This window comes from Phaethon aethereus (assembly GCF_964289735.1).
Source record: "Phaethon aethereus genome assembly, contig: HAP1_SCAFFOLD_313, whole genome shotgun sequence".
Taxonomy (NCBI): Eukaryota; Metazoa; Chordata; class Aves; order Phaethontiformes; family Phaethontidae; genus Phaethon; species Phaethon aethereus.
The window spans coordinates 96,255-117,010 of record NW_028114043.1 but is presented as its reverse complement, the minus strand read 5'-3'; the positions used below and the strand labels follow the sequence as shown (position 1 = coordinate 117,010).

Below are 20,756 nucleotides of genomic sequence, written 5' to 3'. Positions count from 1 at the left end.
TTTCAAACCATGAGATTGCCTTCCATTTGCCAATATCAAATCTTGCTTGCCACCACTCTGCTACTTATCTCAAGTCTTGCTACTTCTCTGCAACTTCCAAGTGTCTTCTGTAGTCTTGAATAATTAAATCTATGTATTGGTACCTCTGTGATTCTATGAAGTTGAGTTGCGTAATAACAACCATTTCATATAGAACTTTAAATGCTACTTTGAAAACTGAACAGTTATGAACACTCTTAGCCAGGCTTTAACAGAAACAAACAAACAAGCCAAAACAACAAATGTGATACACTTAAAGGAAAGTCAAGGAACCTTCTTCTCTCTTATTTGCAATCTATGACTAAGAATATCTGGAAACCAGCTCTTTAAACATAAAACACTATAGCAACTACACTTAACAATCAACATAAGGCAATATTTTGAAGATTATTTCTTGACATGCTCTAGATGGAATGCTCTATTTCTATTTTCATAGGTAGACCTTAAATGTATCGGGAAGGAGGATATTCTTTTCTCCTGCCTCCTTTTAACCTCATGCCCCTTGCTACACAAAGGGAACAAATTAAAAATACAATACGAAATTATTGCTACCTTAATTGGACCAGCAGTTTCTTCCACTTGATGAATTTTTTCTTTCATTTCTTCAAATTTTTTTTCAGCTACCTGGAGAGTATTTTTCAGTTCCTCCATTTTTCTGCTTTGTTGCTGCATGTCGTTTTTTACAGATTCCATCTTACCCTTATTTTCTTCAGCTTCATCTTCCTGTCAAAATAGATTAAAATGAAGAATAATAAAAGGAGACATATATTTGCAAATTGCTGTACAATATTTTTATTTTTTTATCACTATCAGAGTACAAGACTACATGCAATACTCTAACAAGAATACAAACAGCTCAATGTAGTTGTCACTAAAGCCCAAACAAAGAGACTGACAGATCTTGTAAGAGACCACTAAATCAAACTGCAAAAGAAAAAGAGGAATTTCCTAATTACCTGACTGAAAATTAAGGGGACTTTATTTGGGAGCTGTGATGAAAACACTAAAGGGGCTGGGATTTTGTGAAGACTTAGCCATGCTAATATTTTACTACATTAATTTTTTTAAACAAAGAACAAGGTAACTTCCCTCTGGATCTGTGGTAGAACATATATATTCACTATACAAAGGAATACAGGGAAGAATAAGTGGATCATCGCTGTTCCCTAGACAATTATACTGCTCCTAATGAACTATCACCATACAGACTTTCTGAAGAGACAAATATTCCAAAACCTGGGAAAAATATTTAAACGAAACCTTGTATTGCTAAGATTCTTTTTCACAATCAGACAGTTGTGAAATCAAGGTAGCAATTAAAGACAAATACCAAGTGAAGGAATAGCAATTAATACATAATATTAAAAAAAAATTCTGGGCACCATAGCCTCTCATTGATCCCAGATAAAATAGTGGGAAAACTGGCATGAAATTTAACTGAAACAACTGTAGTCAGGATTATTATTAACATCTATCAACGTGAGTCTCAGAATTAAAATCTTGGCCATCTATATTACAGAGTAACAGCTGAAATTCATGGCCACCTACATGAAATTCACAACAGATGATCAAACATTTTTTTCTGTTCTTAAACTATTATGTGTACATTTTAAGAACACATGGATAAGAATAAGAGTGCTGAAGGAATAATCATATTACCATGATCCTTCCTTAGGGCGATATATGAACGTTAAAACTTCTAGATGGTAAAGCTACAGCAAAGCAAGAACTGTGGGTTCTGGGCAGAGTGGCAGTGCTGTGACATTAATTATGCTCCAGAGCGGCCTTTATCTATGCTTTCATGATGCCACTTCCGACCTCCAAACCTACAGCACTGCTTCTCCCTAACCAGTCTCTTACATCACAGCAGGTCTGGAACCGGGAAAGAAAATGCCTGGAATACCATTTTACAACACCACCTTGCCTTCCATAAACCTGCAGTACTATTGGTTTGAAAAAGGGCAGAAGACAAAGAAAAGAAGAAAGAATCAAACAAAGAACCAAACAAAAACTCATCAAAAATAAATAAAATCATGCCATTGCCATAATTGTTGACATTCTATCAAGTGCTACATTCTTCACTATTTATCCAACTTGTACACTAGTTGAAAAACCTACGGTATTTTCTTATTTCAAAACATTGCCAACATTAAAAGACTACTTCATATCCTTATTAGACATAATTTGATAATCTAGTCTTACTAATGTACGGATGTCCACCGACTGGTGTTCTTCCATATTTTCAAGATCTGCTATTTCTGCATTTGTTGTTCTTATTTTTATCTGAAAAGAAATATAAGAATTAAGAATATACATATTCTTAAGCTTAGCTAAGAGAAAAATTCACTGTTCATTTAAGTCAGCACAGAAAGCAAGATATTTGGTCTTCTAGTTTCATTAGTGCCTACAAAAAGACAGAACTCTTCACACGTACCTATGGAATCCATTTTTCTAAGATATAATTTGTTTTGAAAGTCACATGCACTTCAAAATCGTAAGTTATTGTATTTCCATTCAAAATGACATTTGAATAAAACCTACTTTATTTTTCCTTCAAATATTTATCTTCAGCAATTTGAGTCCACGTGCCATGTTTTTTGCTGGTTCTTATTTGTAATTTACTGAATATAACCTTATATAGCACGTATTGTCTTACACTGCCTAACTGTAACATCATTAGCCACCACAAATCCATATCCTACCTAGAAGTACTGGAAAACAGAGAAAGGCAACTAATAGTTGTAAAATGTTTTATAAAGAAATTAAAATTAAGAAAACCTAAAGGTGAAATATTCAGCATATTAAAATGCATTAAGAATATAAATGAAGAGCTTGAAGAGAAACAAGATTCTGCGAATTAAGAGGCAAGGCTCAACAGAAATAAAGGAGAGGGAAGCAGGGAAAAGAAATTTGCATCAAATACTGCAACAACTTCCTATTTGTGTCAAATAAAGCAGCAGAAATTTGTGAAATTTAGCACAAGAGGAAAAAAAAAAAGATACCATGCAGAAACAGCAGCATATGCTAGGACTGATGTGACCTGTATCGTTGTGGCCTAAATGATGAAAGTAAACAACAAAAGTAAGGATAAACATTAAAACCTATCATACACTCAAAATATATTGCAGAAGTCAAATGAAATAGGGAAAGACTGACCAGTTTCTAAAAATTAACACTATACTTATTTTTACCTGTAGTTCTTTTTGGTGTCGTCGATGACTGTGAAGATGATCTTCATTCTGCCTAATCTCATTTTCAATGGAATATAAATGTTGCTGAGATGCTGCCAATTGTGCCTTTTTGTTTTCAATTTCTTTCTCCAAGTGACTTTGTAAACAAAGTGATATTAAGATAATATATATTACACAGATATTATTTATTACACACACACAGAGAAATACACAAATAAAAATTAAATGCATAACAAGACAAAGGGTGAAAATGCACTCCCCTAAAAAAAAAAAAAAAAATCTGAAGTTTATTACGCATTGGATGGTTTTAATGATCAATAAAGAAACACCAAAGCTCTACAGCAGAACTCAGTTAATAACCAGCAGATAGCTGTTTGATGGTCCTAGTTCAATGCCTAGTGTATAAACCATTCATCTAATTCAAACCGTCTCTTAACTTCTGTTAAGCAATTGTCACACACAGGGCAAATGTTTGAACTGAACAGTGGTGTTATTTCCAAAAATACTACTGCATCTTAAGAGAAAACAAATACTTTGATTAGGACTCTCTCTCCAGTCAGAGAGAAAATACATTAACAGAGATGTGGAAAAAAAAAAAAAAATTATAGTCCCATACTTTTCCTTCTACAAAGAAGGTCATGTCCAGAGATTTGCATAATTAGTTCCTCCAGTTTGTTGTATAACTATTTGAAATTCAAAACAAAGCTATTTTTATTATTATTTATAGATGGAAAAACTTTTATAGTCTTTCACCCCTACAAAAGAAAGGGGAAGCTTTACTAATATTACTGAAAATAAAAAAATAATCTTAATGCAAGTGTTTAATCCAACTTTTGTTATATATGTATGAAGCAGACTGATTAAGCCTGATCCCAGAATCAGTGTTTAATAAATTGCACAGACTATTCCAGATAAATGTGTCATTGCTTTAGGCTAAGTTCTCAAGGTGGGGTAGGTGGTAAGACATTTTTACTTTTAAACTGGCCTACACCATTCCCCCATGGCAATACTGGTAATGAAATGACTATAACGCTTTGAAAGTTAAGGTAATCTTTGAGTGGATTTCATTATATACTGACATGAACAAAGTACACTTAACTGACATATTTAAAACTTTTGAGTTTACAGAAATAAGTTTTTTAACATTCAATTCAGTCTACACTATCAGCTATTAACACTAAAATTAAAATATTTACTTAGTATGTCTGTAATATAATCTGAGCCTCAAAATAAATATATTCTATTGTCACCAATTTGCTTGGTGATAGTCCAAGTTTTTAAACTTTGAAATACGTTTGGCTTTTATACTACCATTTTGAAAGTAATGAGGAAAAACCCCCTAAGAAATAAAATGGGGGGGAGGGGGGTGTGTGAAGTCAAGTTTTTCAGAGTGAAGTTTACCATGAGTGAAGTCAAAAGCCTGAGAAAACACAGATGCAAAATTTGAAACCAGTAGGACTACATGTGCAAATGTAATTTTCGTTTGAATAATCAGGCTTCCTTTGCAGTAAATTATGATACCACTGTTCAGGTATTAGACTTTTAAAGAAACAGCTTTGACTCCATGTTCTTTTTCAGCAAGCATAAAACAAAGAGGAAGGTAGCTAGATTTCCTGGCGTATTCAGACCAACAAATTCCCTACTTGCTGGGCAAGATTTACATGCCACAAGCTGAAAAATATCTAGGTACAACTCAGGTTTGTACTTAGCACAGAGAGGCATTGAGATTTTCCAGAATTCTCAGAAAGGAAGTGTAAATCTCAGAAGGAAAATGAAGAACAGTGTACATGCAAATAGACAAATACGCAATTCCACTATTCATGTCAACAAGTGCACTTTTTACAAATACAACACTACAAGATGCTAACCTTATTTCTGCTTCAACATCTTTGCTTAGGAACTTGGCTCTGAGGTAATCAGAAGAATAGTATCGTCTTTCAAATACTTGATCACCTTCAGCAGTGAAAGCTTCTCTACAATTTTTTGGAGGCCGATTAAACTGCATCACTTCACGAGCTTTATGGCTACTCTGAAAAATACAATAACCTTATTATACCAATGGAAAAAGCAACCATAATTAAAGATATCAATTTAAAGCTGCTCTGAAGTTCTCACCCAGAAATAATTTCAAGTCCTAATGACATAATACCAATAACAATAATAATAATGAAAGAATGTGAAAAAAATCTAGAATGTCAAGAGTCTGCTTTTCTTAGTTGAATAAGACATTTATGTTATCAAAACCACCACTTAGTTTAGCTGCCCATTTCTTTTATTCTATTACAAATTTATCTCAACTGTAAGTTCCATAATTTAATCAGGCTCTTATAATTTGCCATGGGGAAAGAAAAGAAAAAAAAAAATCACTAATCCAGAAGTCACTATGCACAGGTATATTTAACTATCAAGAGTGGAATACACATACAGGAAAATCTTCCAAAGCAAGCTGTGAAGTACAGCAAACAATATTCAATTAAGTTTGGGGAAACATGCTGGTAAAAAAAACATTGATAGTGGTCAGAACTGCCTTTGTCCAAGGCAATCATGTTATCCATTCAGAAGTATCATTTCTTCCACACAATACCCGTTCAACTTCTTTTAGATTCAGTTGAAATTATTATCTTTGAGCCCTACCTGAACAATGTTATGAAAATCAGTGGTTAGGTAAGGCAGAGGGGGAAGAACAAAACTAGCATTCCTGCCATGAGAAAAGCCTAGAAAGTTCAGCTGTTATGTATCCCATACAGTAGCAGCCATGTTTGCTAAACAGTCTCAGCTCTGCACGAGACAGTTTAGACAGTATAAACTGCCTCTTTTCCAGTAGGAATGTCAGAGGACAAACTGGGACAAGCGGTTTTGGAGAAAAAAAAAAAAAATCTACAAAAAGTAAGCATCATTGGTTCTGCTGCTTATGGAATACCCTGCTTTCTTTAAATAAGATGATATACATCTTACTTTTGTCTTTGAACTGTTTACCCATAATCTTATCTGCAGGATCTGGTATCTTCAGTAATAACAGAAAATCAAAAATCAGTTAAGACCAGAAGTTATATAATAGCAAAAAAACAGCTAATCAACATGTTTTATGGTGATCAAAAATGGGTTCCTATCAAAATAGTATGTAATCTTAATTCAACCGCAGTTGCTAGTCAACTCATTCAAATCTACTTAATAACTATTATTGATTTTTTTTTTTATTTTACCAGACTCTGTCCACAACCACATTTCTTTGCACTTTCTCATCTCAAATGCTTTAACACAGCAGAGTCCAAAGGGTCTCTGGTTGTTGTGGTAGGTGAAAAATAAATTAGGCTGTGAATGCTAACAAGTGGCTGACAGTTTCATGTACAAGTGGATGGTTGAATATCCTGAAGGGATCTTTTGAACCCTCAAGCACAAGCCTGCTGCAGCTACAACCGGTACCTAGCTACCAGTTGCTGGGTAGAACTGGTAGGGGCTGACTGCAAATTTTGGTAACACCAGGACTACACAAAACTGACACATCCTGAACCTACCAACTAATAGAGACATGAGACGGAGACAACAGCTAGGAGGCTGATCACATGCACATAGACTATTCAGACCGGGAAACTAGACCACTTAGGGGCTCAGAAAGGTGGTGGTGAACATCGCAGAAACAAGCAGGGAAGATCCTGGAAACACATGGGGAGAGATCTGTAGAGAAAAATCCTAGAGAATGCCCAGGGACCTTAGCCAGTAACAGCTCAAACAGGTATCTGTGAGTAGCTGCACAGCAAGAACCAGTAAGATTTTCTGCCTGACCTTCCCAGACCAGCAGTGCTCTCCCTTGCTGGGGAGAGAAGTTGAGACCTATAAAGGTGGTGGGGGGGGGAACAAGTAAGTGTGTGGAAATAAAGGTAAAAGCTCTAACCTTGCTGATCCTTAAATAAATCCCAGTATCTAAATTCACTATGGGTTGTTAGTTTACTGTGTCACCCATGATAGAAAATAGTGTTTGAAGTGGTATATTGACAGTTTATTGAATGCCAGTGGGGTCTACTGAGCCATCAGGGTCCTCAACTCTCCTCAGAGGGGAAAAAAAAAAGTAAAATTTTTCTCTACCTCTTTTGACCATTACGATACTTTCACTGATAGTGTCTGTATATGCTCCATACAGAGAGAAAATGCTTTTCTTTAAAGACCAATAGAGAGCATAGAGCCTTACTTTAATCAGTAGGATTGCTTCTATACCCCTCGCATCAATCAAACAATTGGCAACCACTGCACGATCTATTTCCAATGCTGTGAGAACTGATGGGAATTCTGGATGATGAACTCCTCTGATGAAAAGAAGAAAAACCACCATTCATAAAGCTCACATAAGATTGTTTAAAAAAACAGAAAATTACAAATAGTTCTTTTCAACTAATAACAATTTGAACCATCAAGGCTAAGCAATAAAATTCAAAACATAACTTACCTGTGCCTAACATCATAAATTGTATCCTGAAACTTATTTACAATTATTTGAGGTCTATATCCATGTGGATAATATTTTGACATCAGTAGCTGAAGAGTTCTTTCATCACTATGATTATCACAGCAAAATGCCTGCACTAGGCTCTTTAAACAAGATTCAATAGCCAAAGTCAGTTCAGCATCTTTCGGATGAATGAAAGCACCTAAATAAACATAAGAGACAAGGCTTTACGAGCTGTGTTCCATAACAAAATATCCTGTAGTGCTTTTTTACAACTCCAGGGTTTTGTTTTGTGGTGTTATGGGTTTTTATAAGAATCTAAAATAAACCTTTCATAGAATCATAGAGTGGTTTGGGTTGGAAGGGAGCTTAGAGATCACCTAGTTCCAACTCCCCTGCCATGGGCAGGAACACCTTCCACTTCCACTTGTCCAACCTGGCCTTGAACATTTCCAGGGATGAGGCATCCACAACTTCTCTGGGCAACCTGTGTCAGTGTTTCACCACTCTCATAGCAAGGAATTTCTTCCTTATATCTAATCTAAATCTACCCTCTTTTAGTTTAAAACCATTACCCCTTGCCTTTCACTACATGCCCTTGTAAAAAGCAATTTTTCCAGCTTTGTTGTAGGTCCCCTTCAGGTACTGGAAGGCTGCAATAAGGTCTCCCCAGAGCCTTCTCTTCTCCAGGTTCAACAACCCCAACTCTCTCAGCCTGTCCTCACAGGAGAGCTGTTCCATCCCTTGGATCATTGTTGTGGCCTCCTCTGGACCCACTCCAACAGGTCCATGTCTTTCCTGTGCTGAGGGCTCCAGACCTGGACGCAAGCCTGCAGGTGAGGTCTCATCAGAGTGGAGTAGAGAGGCAGAATCCCCTCCCTTGACCTGCCCGACATGCTGTTTTGGATGCAGCCGGCTTTCTGGGCTGCAAGCACACATTGCTGGGTCATGTTGAGCTTCTCATCAACCAACACCCCCAAGCCCTTCTCCTCAGGGCTCCTCTTAAACCCTTCATCCCCCATCCTGTACTGATACTGGGAATTGCTCCAACCCATGTGCAGGACCTTGCACTTGGCCTTGACGAATTTCATGAGGTTGGCACAAGCGCACCTCTCAAGCCTGTCAGGGTCCCCCTGGATGGCACCCCTTCCCTCCCTTCTTTCTTACAAGGAGGGGGGAAAAAAAAAAAAAGTTAACTAAAAGATAGAAAAACTCCGCAACAGATTAGCTACCCTGAGAACACAGACATATAATTTCTATTCCTCTAGAGATAACTATGCATATTTGGAGGCCTACATTTTCTTCCAAGATATTTGACAGGTCACTACTAGCTTCTAATTAAGGTACCAATTTTATGGCAGCTCAGCAGGAGTGTATCAAGGCAAAGATTGCTTATCAGCAATTTAATGCTTTAAGGGTGAAGGCAGAGGAACAGCTATGCTGTAAGTTAAACAAACATGAAAATTTCCATTATATCGTCTGTCTTCAGTAGTACGTGTGTTTGCACATTCTTACTCTGCAGTAAATGCCAAGTACTTAAGTACTTGGCCTTAACACATCCAGAACATGCTGAAGCCATTACTCCTATTCACAGACTGAAAATAGCATTCACTGTCAGAGCTGGTCAAAAAAATAATGAAACCAAACTTTACTAGAAAACCTCAGTTCGGTGTTACTCCATGCAAAACATGTCAAGTCTGACAAGCCCAAAAGTCAGCCACTGGACATTTTGAACAAAATCTGTCCAAGAGCAGGACAGCAGGTCGGATGCTTAGAGGGTGTGGGGGAGTTGGAGGGGTGCTTTGAAAGTTTACCTTTGTAACGACATAAAATACCTTAACAAAAACAGGCAGAAAATTAAGATAAACAGTAGATGTTAGCTAAACCATGACAATAACCTACCAGGGTAACACCTTTAGTCCAGGAAGTACAGAAGAAAGATATACCTGAAGCTCCTTAAAGAACAAATATTTTTTCTAAAAGATCACTATTTACATTAGCAGCCATGCAATAATTCTAAAGACTGTCTTTTTCAGCAGTCATTCTTACCTAAAGGTCCAACGGGTTTGTGTTTAAATCGCCCTTGCCTATAGGCTGTTTCAACTGCTTCAAGGAATGCTGGTATATGTGGTCCAAATCTTTTGAAGGTGTTTGTTTTACTGTCTTTCAGCTCTCTCAGCTGTTTCTGCTTGGCGTCCAATGCTTCCTTCACATCACAGTGTTCTCTCCTAAAAGACCAGATTTTTTTTTTCAGTAGCAACAGCTTATGAAGCCTTAATTTGATTAAAGTAATTATAAGGTCTCATTTTTCAAGTACTAATAGGACAGTACATCAAGACCTCAATACTCCAATGTACAGATAGCTACAGACATGCAATAATATTTTTATAGTTTCAAAAAACATAAGACAAAAAAGCAAGAAAGAAAATTACTACTTTGCAACAGTTTTATAAGACTTTTTTATTTCTAACAATTGATAATGAACTGATTTTGTTTCTCATTACATGCTTCAACTTCACTCTCTTCTACAAAAGTCTTCAACAGAACACAAAGTAATTGTTGGTTACAATTGATAAAAGATGTTTAAACTAATACATCAAGTGCAATAAGCAGCAATTCTCAAATTTTTTGAGACAAATACCCACATTGCCATAATCCCCTCCGGTAATCATTGTTCCAAGTTCAGGTTTCCAAATCAAAGCCAAAGAGTGCTCTGTTTTTCTATTTCGGGTATGGGCTAACTTGGTATTTGAACCACTTGCATCAAAGTCTCTACAAATTTGCTTTTAACTACAGACATAATAATTAACCCTAAGCGTATCTATTTCCTTGTATCATGTTATATATCTTGTGAGAACGTATCAGGATGTACTCATGTACTAAACAACATGAAAAAATTTAAATCATAGTCTGCCCACAGGTTGATAAGCGAATAAAAGACAGATGGTGAGAGGAAGAAAGAAGGGCATTAAACTGACAGTATGGATTTATATCAGGCTTTAAATTAGTAATACCTTTCACCTTTAACGACAGAACAGTTTTCTTAATTTTCCAGAATTTTCTAAATTAGGTCTTATTGTGCCAAACAGAAAAGTTTAGCAAGTCCTAAGATAAACTAGGGGAAAAAAATAAAAGAATCTGAAGACTAACACCTCAGAGAATGCAGGTATATACGAAGGGACCTCTCATAACTTGAAACAAAGGAAAACAGTTACTCAATAAGCATAACTTACCTATGTCTAACATGTTCTTCCTTACACTTACATATAGCCTGCTGAAACTGGTCCACCTGTTGACCAATCATTATTTCTTCATTGTGGAATACCTTTAACTTTTCCCTTAAGTGTGCAATTTTCCTTTGTTTTTCCAATTTTTCAGGCTCTGAAACCTGATTAGCACTAGAAAAGATCATACTTCAATATTTTAAAACCACACTGATGATTTATAAGTGACACGAACTTTGTTTTATTACCTGTATCATACAAAAGATTTATGTATCGGAAAGTTATACTTAAGATTCTGTATATTTACAATATCTACAAAGCATAAGAACCAATTTTTTAATTTTCTTTGTAATCACACATAACTTTCCCCAGTTACGTTCCTATTATATTTGGTTTAAAGTATATTTGTTTTGCAACACCATGGAAGCTAGAAAATGTATATTATCACCAACAAAAATAAAAGCTTTTTTTCTGCCCAATTATCTCATCACCTTCTAGTCAAGATCTTGTTAGGCAAAGAAGCAGGATCAGAAATATTAAATATTTAATGGGACCCTGCTAGAGTTGAAATAATATTTTGTTATTGCAGATTTTCTCATTAATCAGAAGACCTCACTCCCTGCATACCTATACCTTAATAAACATACACTGTAACCGCTATATCTGTATTTACCCGCTTTTCAGTTCTTCAATTCGTTTACGTAGCTGTTCATCATCTTTTCCCAGACGTTTTAACTCAGTTTTTAAACGATTATAAAGTACCTATGAAGAAAACAGGATACAGTAATTTAATAAATAGAAGCAAGAAATAATTTCAAAAAGAACTACGGTTTGAGTAATAAAGACTGAACTGCATCAAAACAGACAAACATAACTTGAATTTCAAAAATGTGAAAAAGAAGGAATACAAGTTAACTTGAATCATATTTATTTTTGACCTAAGCTTAATATTGCTTAATACCTGTGTAAAGAAATAAAACCTACAGCCCCCAAAGAGAAATTACTTGAAAGCCAGGCAGAAAATTACACCTATTTTGAACTGCACTATGGATTCAGGAAACCTAGACACAGATGGAGAAGTACATATGGGTAGAGCTAGGACAAGATTAAAGCTTTAAATTGGTATGTACTCTGAAAGTTCTTTTTGCCTACCTCAGCTTCATTGACTGCTTTTCTTCTTGCTTGCACATCAGCCTTCAAAGAAATACACTGAGGATGCAGGGCTTGTGCTTCTTCACTTATTGTCATTAACTTGTCTTGTATCACTCTGTACTTTTCTTCAGCTTCGTTCACTTTTACCTTTGTTGCAAAAAGAGAATAATACACAAGTAGTAATGAAGCAAAATTTTCTTCAAAACCTCTTAATGCTACAGAGGAAATATGTCTCAACAGAATCCATCCAACAGCTCTCATTTGCCTTTTTTTTTTTTTTTAACAAAAAGAAAAAGTAAGTCATTGCCACTATGAGTATGCTAAGATGAAAATTAATAAATTAACATACTCAAGAAACCAATGGACTACCAAACCTATGAAGTAAACAGCAACCTTCTTTTCTAGGTCATGGTTTACTCAAACACAGGACTTTTAATACAGTAAGGCCAAGTACCAGGATATGGAAAAAAGTGAGACCAGTATCTGGACAATGTTCCTTCAACACTACACAGACATGTTTGGCCATAAAATAAAAATGTCTCAATTGCAAAACACACACATAAGTCATATAAGTCTTTTTAACATTAAAAAAAAAAAAATCCATGAAAAATGAGTCTCAATTCAGAAAGTTTGGAGGAGTTTTAACACACCAAAAAGTTAAAAAAAAGAAGATGCTTAGTATTTCTCAGCACAAGATATATTTCATAGGTGAATCTGAATGCTTGGCAAAATTATTCTTTCTTGCTACCTACAGAAGTCTTAAGTACCATCCAAAGGGTCTGTTAAATTTCCAGGTATCTCCTGTAATCAAACGCTGATCTTTCCTAAGGCAATGATACCCAAGGAAACCTACATGACAGATCTCTGAAAGATGCTCCAACATTACAGAAATAGGCATCAAATAAGTACTCCCAACAATAAAACAGTTTAAATTACTGTTCACTGGTATATGCAATGTTAGTCATCTCAAATTCCCAGTCAAAATAATATAATCCTTACCTGAAACAAAAGTAGCAGCACAAAAACTACACACACATACCCCTAAACAGCAGAAACCAAAATGTCCTCATATTATTATCCAGTGGAATGTGGAATGCAAATGTTACTGTTAAGTTTTCGATGGCTAAAAAGGTGTATAAATAGGAATGTTCTTAGCTGCTTATGAAAAGCTAAGATTCCCTGTTTCAATAGCTTACAAGCTAAAGGACAATCATAGTTTAAATATTATTTTTATTCTTGAGTCAAGGAGCCAAAACTAGAGTGACATATGGTGTAAACCATGTATGTACCTGGCATTCTTCTATCTTCTGAACAAACTTCTCTGTATTGCCTTCTTCAGCTCTGATGCCGTCTTTGATTGGCTGTATTTCTTTTTCCATCTCACCCACCTAAATAGAAGCATATCTTAGCATGTATCAGAATGTCCACAGCAGACTGGGAATAATTTAAAGTACCTTTCATATGAGGCAACATATTTTAGCAAGACATTTACCACTGCCCATGCCATTTTATGTTTCAAATCTTCAAGATGATTTCGCATCTCATTCACAAATCCAATGCTTTTGTAACGTTCCTTTTTTTCACAATAAAGCAGCTTAAGTTCTTGAAGACGCTAAAAAAAAAAAGAAAGGTTCAATCATTAGTGCAAAAAGCTGTGATATAATATGAGATCTTGGAATTTTTTTTTTTATTTAATGTCACTGAGACCTAATGAAATCAAAACTAGGTAGTTTAACTCCTATAGTTATTTCAATGTTCAGATCTGTACTAATAATTACTCTAGCTTTTAAATACCTCTACTCCTTGTTCTATCTGAATAGATGTATTTTCCTTAGTTTTCATAATAGATGAATAATCTTCTTTCATTTGTTCCAGCTGAGTTGCCTTCATAAAAAACTAAAAAGGAATAAAAAGATGCAGATGTCAGATTCAGCAGCATATCTAAGTGGACCCTAAATAATTACCGTAGAAAGACCACTCATCCCAACCTCTGTGCCTGCTGAACGATACCCAAAGTAAAATAACTGGTGGAGTATTTCTGAATAATGAACTAAGTCAGCAGTGTCCTCTTTTTTTTTTTTTAAAATTTATCCATGTCTTCAGAGAAAAGAAACTTCAAAAAAATGTTCTTCCAAGTGGATGACTGCTACAATCAGATAGTGTCTGGGGTGGAATTAAGTTACTTCACAGCAACTGGTATGATGCTGCCTTTTAGATGTGTGACCAAAACAATGCTGATAACCCACTGTTTTAGCTATTGCTGAACAGTGTATAGCATCAAGTCCTCCTCTGTTTCTCACTCCACTCTCTCAGTGGATAGACTAGCAGGGTGTGCAAGTGGTTGGGAGTGGATACAACCAGGCAGATGAACGCAACTAACCAAAGAGGTATTACATTCCATAAAATGTCACTGTCATGATTTAGCCCCAGCTGGCAACTAAGCACCACACAGCTGCTCACTCACTCCCCCCTGGTGGGATGGGGAAGAGAATCAGAAGCATGAAAGTGAAAAAACTCGTGGGTTGAGATAAAGACAGTTTAACAGGTAAAGCAAAAGCCGCACATGCAAAGCAAAACAAGGAATTCATTCACCACTCCCCAGGGGCAGGCAGGGGTTCAGCCACCTCCAGGAAAGCAGGGCTGCATCACATGTAACGGTTACTTGGGAATCCAAGAGATTGATGAAGATATTAAAGAGTACTGGTCACAGTACAGACCACTGAGTGATACTGCTTGTCACCAATCTCCATCTGGACACTGAGCCATTGACCACTACCCTTGGGATGTGACCATCCAACCAATTCCTCATCCACCCAACAGTCCACCCATCAAATCCATCTCTCTCCAGTTGAGAGAGAAGGCTGTTGTGGGGGACTGTGTCAAAGGCCTTACAGAAGTCCAGACAGATGACATCTGTACCTCTTCCTTTGTCCACTGATGTGATCACTCCATCACAAAAGGCCACTAGGTTGGCCAGGCAGGACTTGCCCTTGCTGAAGCCATGCTGGCTGTCTCAGTTCACCTCCCTGCCCTCCATGTGCCTTAGCATAGCTTCTAGGAGGATCTGTTCCATGATCTTCCCAGGCACAGAGGTGAGGCTGACAGGTCGGTAGTTCCCAGCATCCTCCTTCCTACCTTTTTGAAAAATGGGTGCAATGTTTCCCCTTTTTCCAGTCTGCAGGGACTTCATCTGACTGCCAGGACTTTGTAAGTATCATGGAGAGTGGCTTGGCAACTACCTCAGCCAATGCCCTCAGGACTCTGGGGTGCATCCTGTCAGGTCCCATAGACTTATGCATGTTCAGGTGGTCTCAAACCTGATCATCTCTTACAGTGGGAAGGACTTTGCTCCTCCAGTCCCCATCTTGCAGTCCATCCACTCAAGAGGTGTGGGAAGAGAGACTGCCAGTGAAGACTGAGGCAAAAAAGACTTCCCCCAGCTTTTTATTGCTACGCATGATGTCATATGGTATGGAATATCCCTTTGGTCAGTTGGGGTCAGCTGTCCCGGCTGTGTCCCCTCCCAACTCACTGTGCACCTCCAACCTACTCACTGGTGGGGTGGGGTGAGAAGCAGAAAAGGCCTTGACTCTGTGTAAGCCCTGCTCAGCAATCACAAAAACATCTCTTATTATCAACGCTATTTTCAGCACAAATCAAAAACATAGCCCTATACTAGTTAATCTTCTTCATAGCAGCTATCCCAGCTGAAACCAGCACAGTCATGATCAGCAATAAGAAGGGAGAGGAGAGGGTTTACGGGTGTATACCCACCTTTTGCTTGGGAACTGGCTGGGCATCAGCCTATCCATGGGAGGTGGTGAGTGACTCCCTTTGTATCTCTTGTTTGTTTTGCTTACTTTCTCTCTTCTTCCAGCTTTTCCTTCATTTTTTAAACAAGTCTTATCTCAACCCACAAATTTTCTTGCTTTTACTCTTCCTTTCCTCTTGCCTCATCCCAAGCAGAGGGCAGCACGGAAGGGAAGTGAGTGAGTGGCTGTGTGGTGCTTAGCTGCTTACATGAGTTAATCCACAACAGGTCATTAAAATTAAGAATTCTGATTTTTTTTTTTCCTCCAAATGCCACCTCTAAAAATTTGAAATCAGTATTTTAATGTTTAATCAGAATGTTAAATTATTTTTCTTACCTTGTACTTGTCACCTTCATTTTTAGACTGTAAAAAGTGCTTACTCATCTCTTGGGTTAAAACAGACACAGGATTATCTACCTGTAAAAATAAATTACTTTAATTTTAAGTTAAAAAGTTCTCATATAACTGCATATGAAAATGAGCAAACCATCTCCCTGTTCCGTGCCCAGCAATTCAGTAATAAGCTTGAGAGAGGCAGATCCAGAAATTAAGATTTCTGCTCCTCTTACCCTTAAAAAAAAAAAAAACACAAACAAAAAAAACCCCACAAAACAAACCCTAACAACAAACAAACAAACAAATTTAAAAAATACAACTCCATCAAGATTGCTCACAGATGATAGCAAATACTTATCTGTCTAGGACAGAATCTTATTCTGCATTTTATGAAGTATGAATTTCAACTTTCTTTTGCCATTTTATTCAGTCTTGAAAGAACACAGAAGAGGTGAACCTCTCTTCATTTAATAAAATGGAACATTGTTTTTTATTTGAAGAATTATAACATAACATGCTGATGTCTTAAATTGCACAGAACTGAAACACTATAACAATTACCTGTATATTGAAGTGATCCAGTATTCCTATGAGTTCATCTTTCTTTGAAGAAATTAAGGTCCCTAATGGTAAAAAAAGAAAGGAAAAATACCAATAGGTCCAAAGCAGAGAGACATACAATGCCCTAGCCTTTTGTTCAATCTAGTGGTTCTTAGTAAATGTGAAAAATGAGATTAGTTTTTTTGTAACACAGTTTAGTCCTATATAAGAAACACTGTTTGGCTGAGTTTTCTAATTTTTCCAATATAATTGCATTTGTACATGAAGTCCCTCCTTGCCTCATAAACCCACTGTGACAGAATTTAGGTTAATCAGCAAATTCAACAAAAACTCAGAAAGACTTAAAAATATGTTCAGCCTCATCACACAAGCAGATTTTCATAAAGACGATACTGTATGACGTCACATCATGCAGAACTTGACACAACTACTGTCATGCTAAAATATTCTTAGTCTAAGGTAAACACAAAAAAAATAGACATCATTATCCTTGGATGATGAAATGAGAAACATCATCCTGTACTAACAACAAGGCATTTAAAGCAATGAAAACATTTGAAGAGCTTCTAAGACTGAGAACAAAACAAAACTACCACCAACCAGATTTGCTTTTCAGTCTGTAATTTCTGCTTCCATCCAGATTAATATGCTGATTCACAATAATAGAGCTGCCATATACTTCTGGTTTAAATGCATCTCTACCTTGGTTTCGCAATGTTATGGAAATATCTGCAGAACTAAACCATAAAAATAATAAAACAGACAATTGGCATTAGTTCCAAACGTTTAAAAAAAAAAAAAAATCAGAACATTCTAACTTTCCACAAAAATTGTCATGCCTTGTACGGGTCACAACTGGAAGTCAGTCATAGTACCTATCAGAACAAGATATATCTATGTTGTTTGAGCCAAAACAGCATTGCAGACACATGGCCAGAAAGGCTGCCACACACTGACTTGTTTGCACCTTCTATACTTCAGATAAATCATGAGCCAAAAGCAAATAGTTGTGAGATTTCCCCCACCCTCCCTTCCCATCCATGTGCTCCTTCTTTAGGTTGCAGAACCAAGTTGCTTTTTGGTTTTCCTCCTGTCCCCAAATCGGTTTCTGTAGAAAACAGTTGCTTAGCTTCTACAGCCACCCCTAACCAAAGTGAGCCTAGCACAGAGCTTGATGTTACTTTTTTGCCAGCAACTATTAAATGTAACAACCACCATCCAGGACACTTGCCTGCAAGTGACTTTGCCTGTACAGCTTGCTGGAGCGTGTCCAGAGAAGGGCAACAAAGCTGGTGAGGGGTCTGGACCACAAGCCTTCTGAGGAGTGGCTGAGGGAACTGGGGTTGCTCAGTCTGGAGAAGAGGAGGCTGAGAGGAGACCTTATCACTCTCTACATCTACCTGAAAGGGGGTTGTGGTGAGGTGGGTGTTGGTCTCTTCTCCCAACTAACCAGCGATAGGACGAGAGGAAATGGTCTCGAGTTGTGCCAGGGGAGGTTTAGATTGGATATTAGGAAAAATTTCTTCAACGAGAGGGTGGTCAAGCATTGGAACAGGCTGCCCAGGGAGGTGGTGGAGTTGCCATCTCTGGAAGTGTTCAAAAAACGTGTGGATGTGGCGCTTCAGGACATGGTTTAGGGAACATGGTGGCGCTGGATTAATGGTTGGACTTGATGATCTTGAAGGTCCTTTCCATCCTAGTGATTCTGTGGTTCTGTGAGAGTAGTATTTGTTCTAACTGCTGCTTGCAGATGCTTTCTTTGTGGTTTCACAGCCTGGTCATAAGGCAAACCTTTCTAATAAAGGCCTGAGAGAGTTGGCATTATTCAGCCTGGAGAAGGCTCCAGTACTTCCTGCAGCCCTCCAGTACTTCAAGGGGGCTTATAAGAAAGATGGGGACAGACATTTTAGCAGGGCCTGTTGTGACAGGACAAAGGGTAACAGTTTTAAACTAAAAGACAGTAGATTTAGGCTAGATAGAAGGAATAAATGTTTCTCAACGAGGGTAGTGAAACACTGGCACAGGTTGCCCAGAGAGGTGGTCGATGCCCCATCCCTGGAAACGTTCCAGGTGAGGTTGGACGGGGCTGTAAGCAACCTGATCTACTTGAAGATGTCCCTGCTCATTGCAGGTGGGTTGGACTAGATGGCCTTTAAAGGTTCCAACCCAAACTATGCTATGATTCTATGAAATATTCTATAGCAGAATGCTTAAGGTGTTCTTCTGGAAAAGATGAGATGTTATTTCACTTTTGAATTCAGATTTTCTGTTTCTCAAGTGAACGCTGAAACATTAAGTTGTTATACGTAAGGGAGGTACTGCCAACAATTTTACTCCAAGGACCTCTGAAAGGAAAAGCCTGGGGCACTGAGTTACAGCTTTATGTAAATGTAAACTTTTAAACATCCTCCCCTATCTTTTTATTAATTCCCCTAATCATGATATCCCCACTCTTGCAGCAGACATGAATCCACTTCCTGCATGTTTAGTAAACCACCTGTCAAGGTCTTTATATTGTATATTCATTCATGTCACCAGAAAGGCAGAAAAAGAATTAACCTCATTGCTCACAGAACAATGATAACTAGTTTCCTATGAATTTTTTCTAATGAACTCAATTTTTCTGTAGGATATTCAAGTACATTATAGAAGCAATACACAAGAACTGGGCAAAACGCAGGACATTATCACTATGTTAGCTAGTTCAGAGATAACGGTATACTACTGGTAAATTACTGGTAAAATTTCTGATGTGGTTTGTGTTTGTAGTTTTGGGGTTTTTTGGTCTAAATGTGGTCTCTTCAGTGTTATGCTTTTTATTCAAATCTGGTAGATCCAATAAGAGAACAGAGAAAACGAAGACAAATAGAAAACTGATCAGCTAACCTGAATCAAAATCACTAAACAACATGTTCAACCTTAAAACTTTCTCAGTTTTACTTACGTCTCTCCATCTCGTACAAACATTTTTAATGAGGAACCTCTATTAGTTGCAGTGGCTTTTCCACCAAGGCCAACAATTAGAGCAGTTAATACAGAACTTTTTCCACCTGTAATAGAAGCATTGAACTTTTAAAAAAAAAAATCTTGTAACTCTTTATCCAGTTTACCCATATTACAGATTTTGTTTGACTGCTTATGTGTTCATGGACTTAAAGTCCAAATTCTGTCTTTATTGAACAAACACATAAAATAGCAATAACTCTAGAAAAATATCCACCACTTCCAAGGTTCTCCCTTAAAACAAAACAAAAAAAAAACCCAAAACATTCTGAGCCAAACTTCTGTTAATTCTATTTAGCAATTTGCATTCAACAAGATGCCCTACGTCAGAAGGAAAGAATCTCCCCTTCCTTACAAGCATACAGAAAACATGTATACAACAAAAGAAATCAAAAGTATATTACCATTTATATAATCATCTGAAAGGTTTTAAGCTCCCTTTCAAATTTTATGTTTAATTTTTGAAATTCTCTCTCCAAAAGAAGCAAACTTGCATAAATAAGTATCACTTCCTTCTCCTATAACAGTTGCTATATGACACATACTTGGAAAATTACTGTGCATTTAATAATGAACATATGATTACATTTAGTTTAAATATAAATTTATGTATGATTTAGGTATGAAAAGATTTATATTCATAGTATCTTTTGCAAATCTCCAAATTTGAAGACCTAAATTTTTCACCAGCCTTGAACTACTGGGATAGACTTGTGCGGTTCCCAAGTCCAAAAGTGAATCTGTCTCCATTCTGAAAAGATAGCTAGTAATTCTTTTTCAAATAAAAATTTCATCTTCCAAATTATAGAACAAAAGTGTTCTTTGACAAAGAAATGATGCAACTAATACTTACTTCCATTGTTTCCAACAACAAAATTGAGATTTGATCCAAACTGAAAAGGCCCCAACATCGAATGGCACATAAAGTTCTTTAGCTGGATACTTTCAATTATCCCAACTTCCCCTGCAGTCTAAAGAATTAACAATTAAAACTGGT

General features: G+C 36.9%; 1 protein-coding gene across 1 annotated transcript in view; it reads right to left on the bottom strand.

The window, feature by feature from the left end:
- Positions 1 to 20,756, bottom strand: part of SMC6 (structural maintenance of chromosomes 6) — a gene marked incomplete at both ends in the record, with an annotated part of 30,998 nt that overhangs the window by 8,903 nt on the left and 1,339 nt on the right. The window contains 18 exons of the mRNA XM_082015915.1: positions 592 to 762; positions 2,242 to 2,322; positions 3,231 to 3,366; positions 5,099 to 5,259; positions 7,417 to 7,531; positions 7,672 to 7,873; positions 9,721 to 9,899; positions 10,905 to 11,069; positions 11,569 to 11,657; positions 12,048 to 12,194; positions 13,337 to 13,435; positions 13,540 to 13,659; positions 13,842 to 13,943; positions 16,196 to 16,276; positions 16,757 to 16,818; positions 17,357 to 17,493; positions 19,701 to 19,806; positions 20,613 to 20,730. Of these exons, the coding sequence (XP_081872041.1) occupies positions 592 to 762; positions 2,242 to 2,322; positions 3,231 to 3,366; positions 5,099 to 5,259; positions 7,417 to 7,531; positions 7,672 to 7,873; positions 9,721 to 9,899; positions 10,905 to 11,069; positions 11,569 to 11,657; positions 12,048 to 12,194; positions 13,337 to 13,435; positions 13,540 to 13,659; positions 13,842 to 13,943; positions 16,196 to 16,276; positions 16,757 to 16,818; positions 17,357 to 17,493; positions 19,701 to 19,806; positions 20,613 to 20,730 (2,271 nt within the window). The remainder of the gene's footprint in view (positions 1 to 591; positions 763 to 2,241; positions 2,323 to 3,230; positions 3,367 to 5,098; positions 5,260 to 7,416; positions 7,532 to 7,671; positions 7,874 to 9,720; positions 9,900 to 10,904; positions 11,070 to 11,568; positions 11,658 to 12,047; positions 12,195 to 13,336; positions 13,436 to 13,539; positions 13,660 to 13,841; positions 13,944 to 16,195; positions 16,277 to 16,756; positions 16,819 to 17,356; positions 17,494 to 19,700; positions 19,807 to 20,612; positions 20,731 to 20,756) is intronic.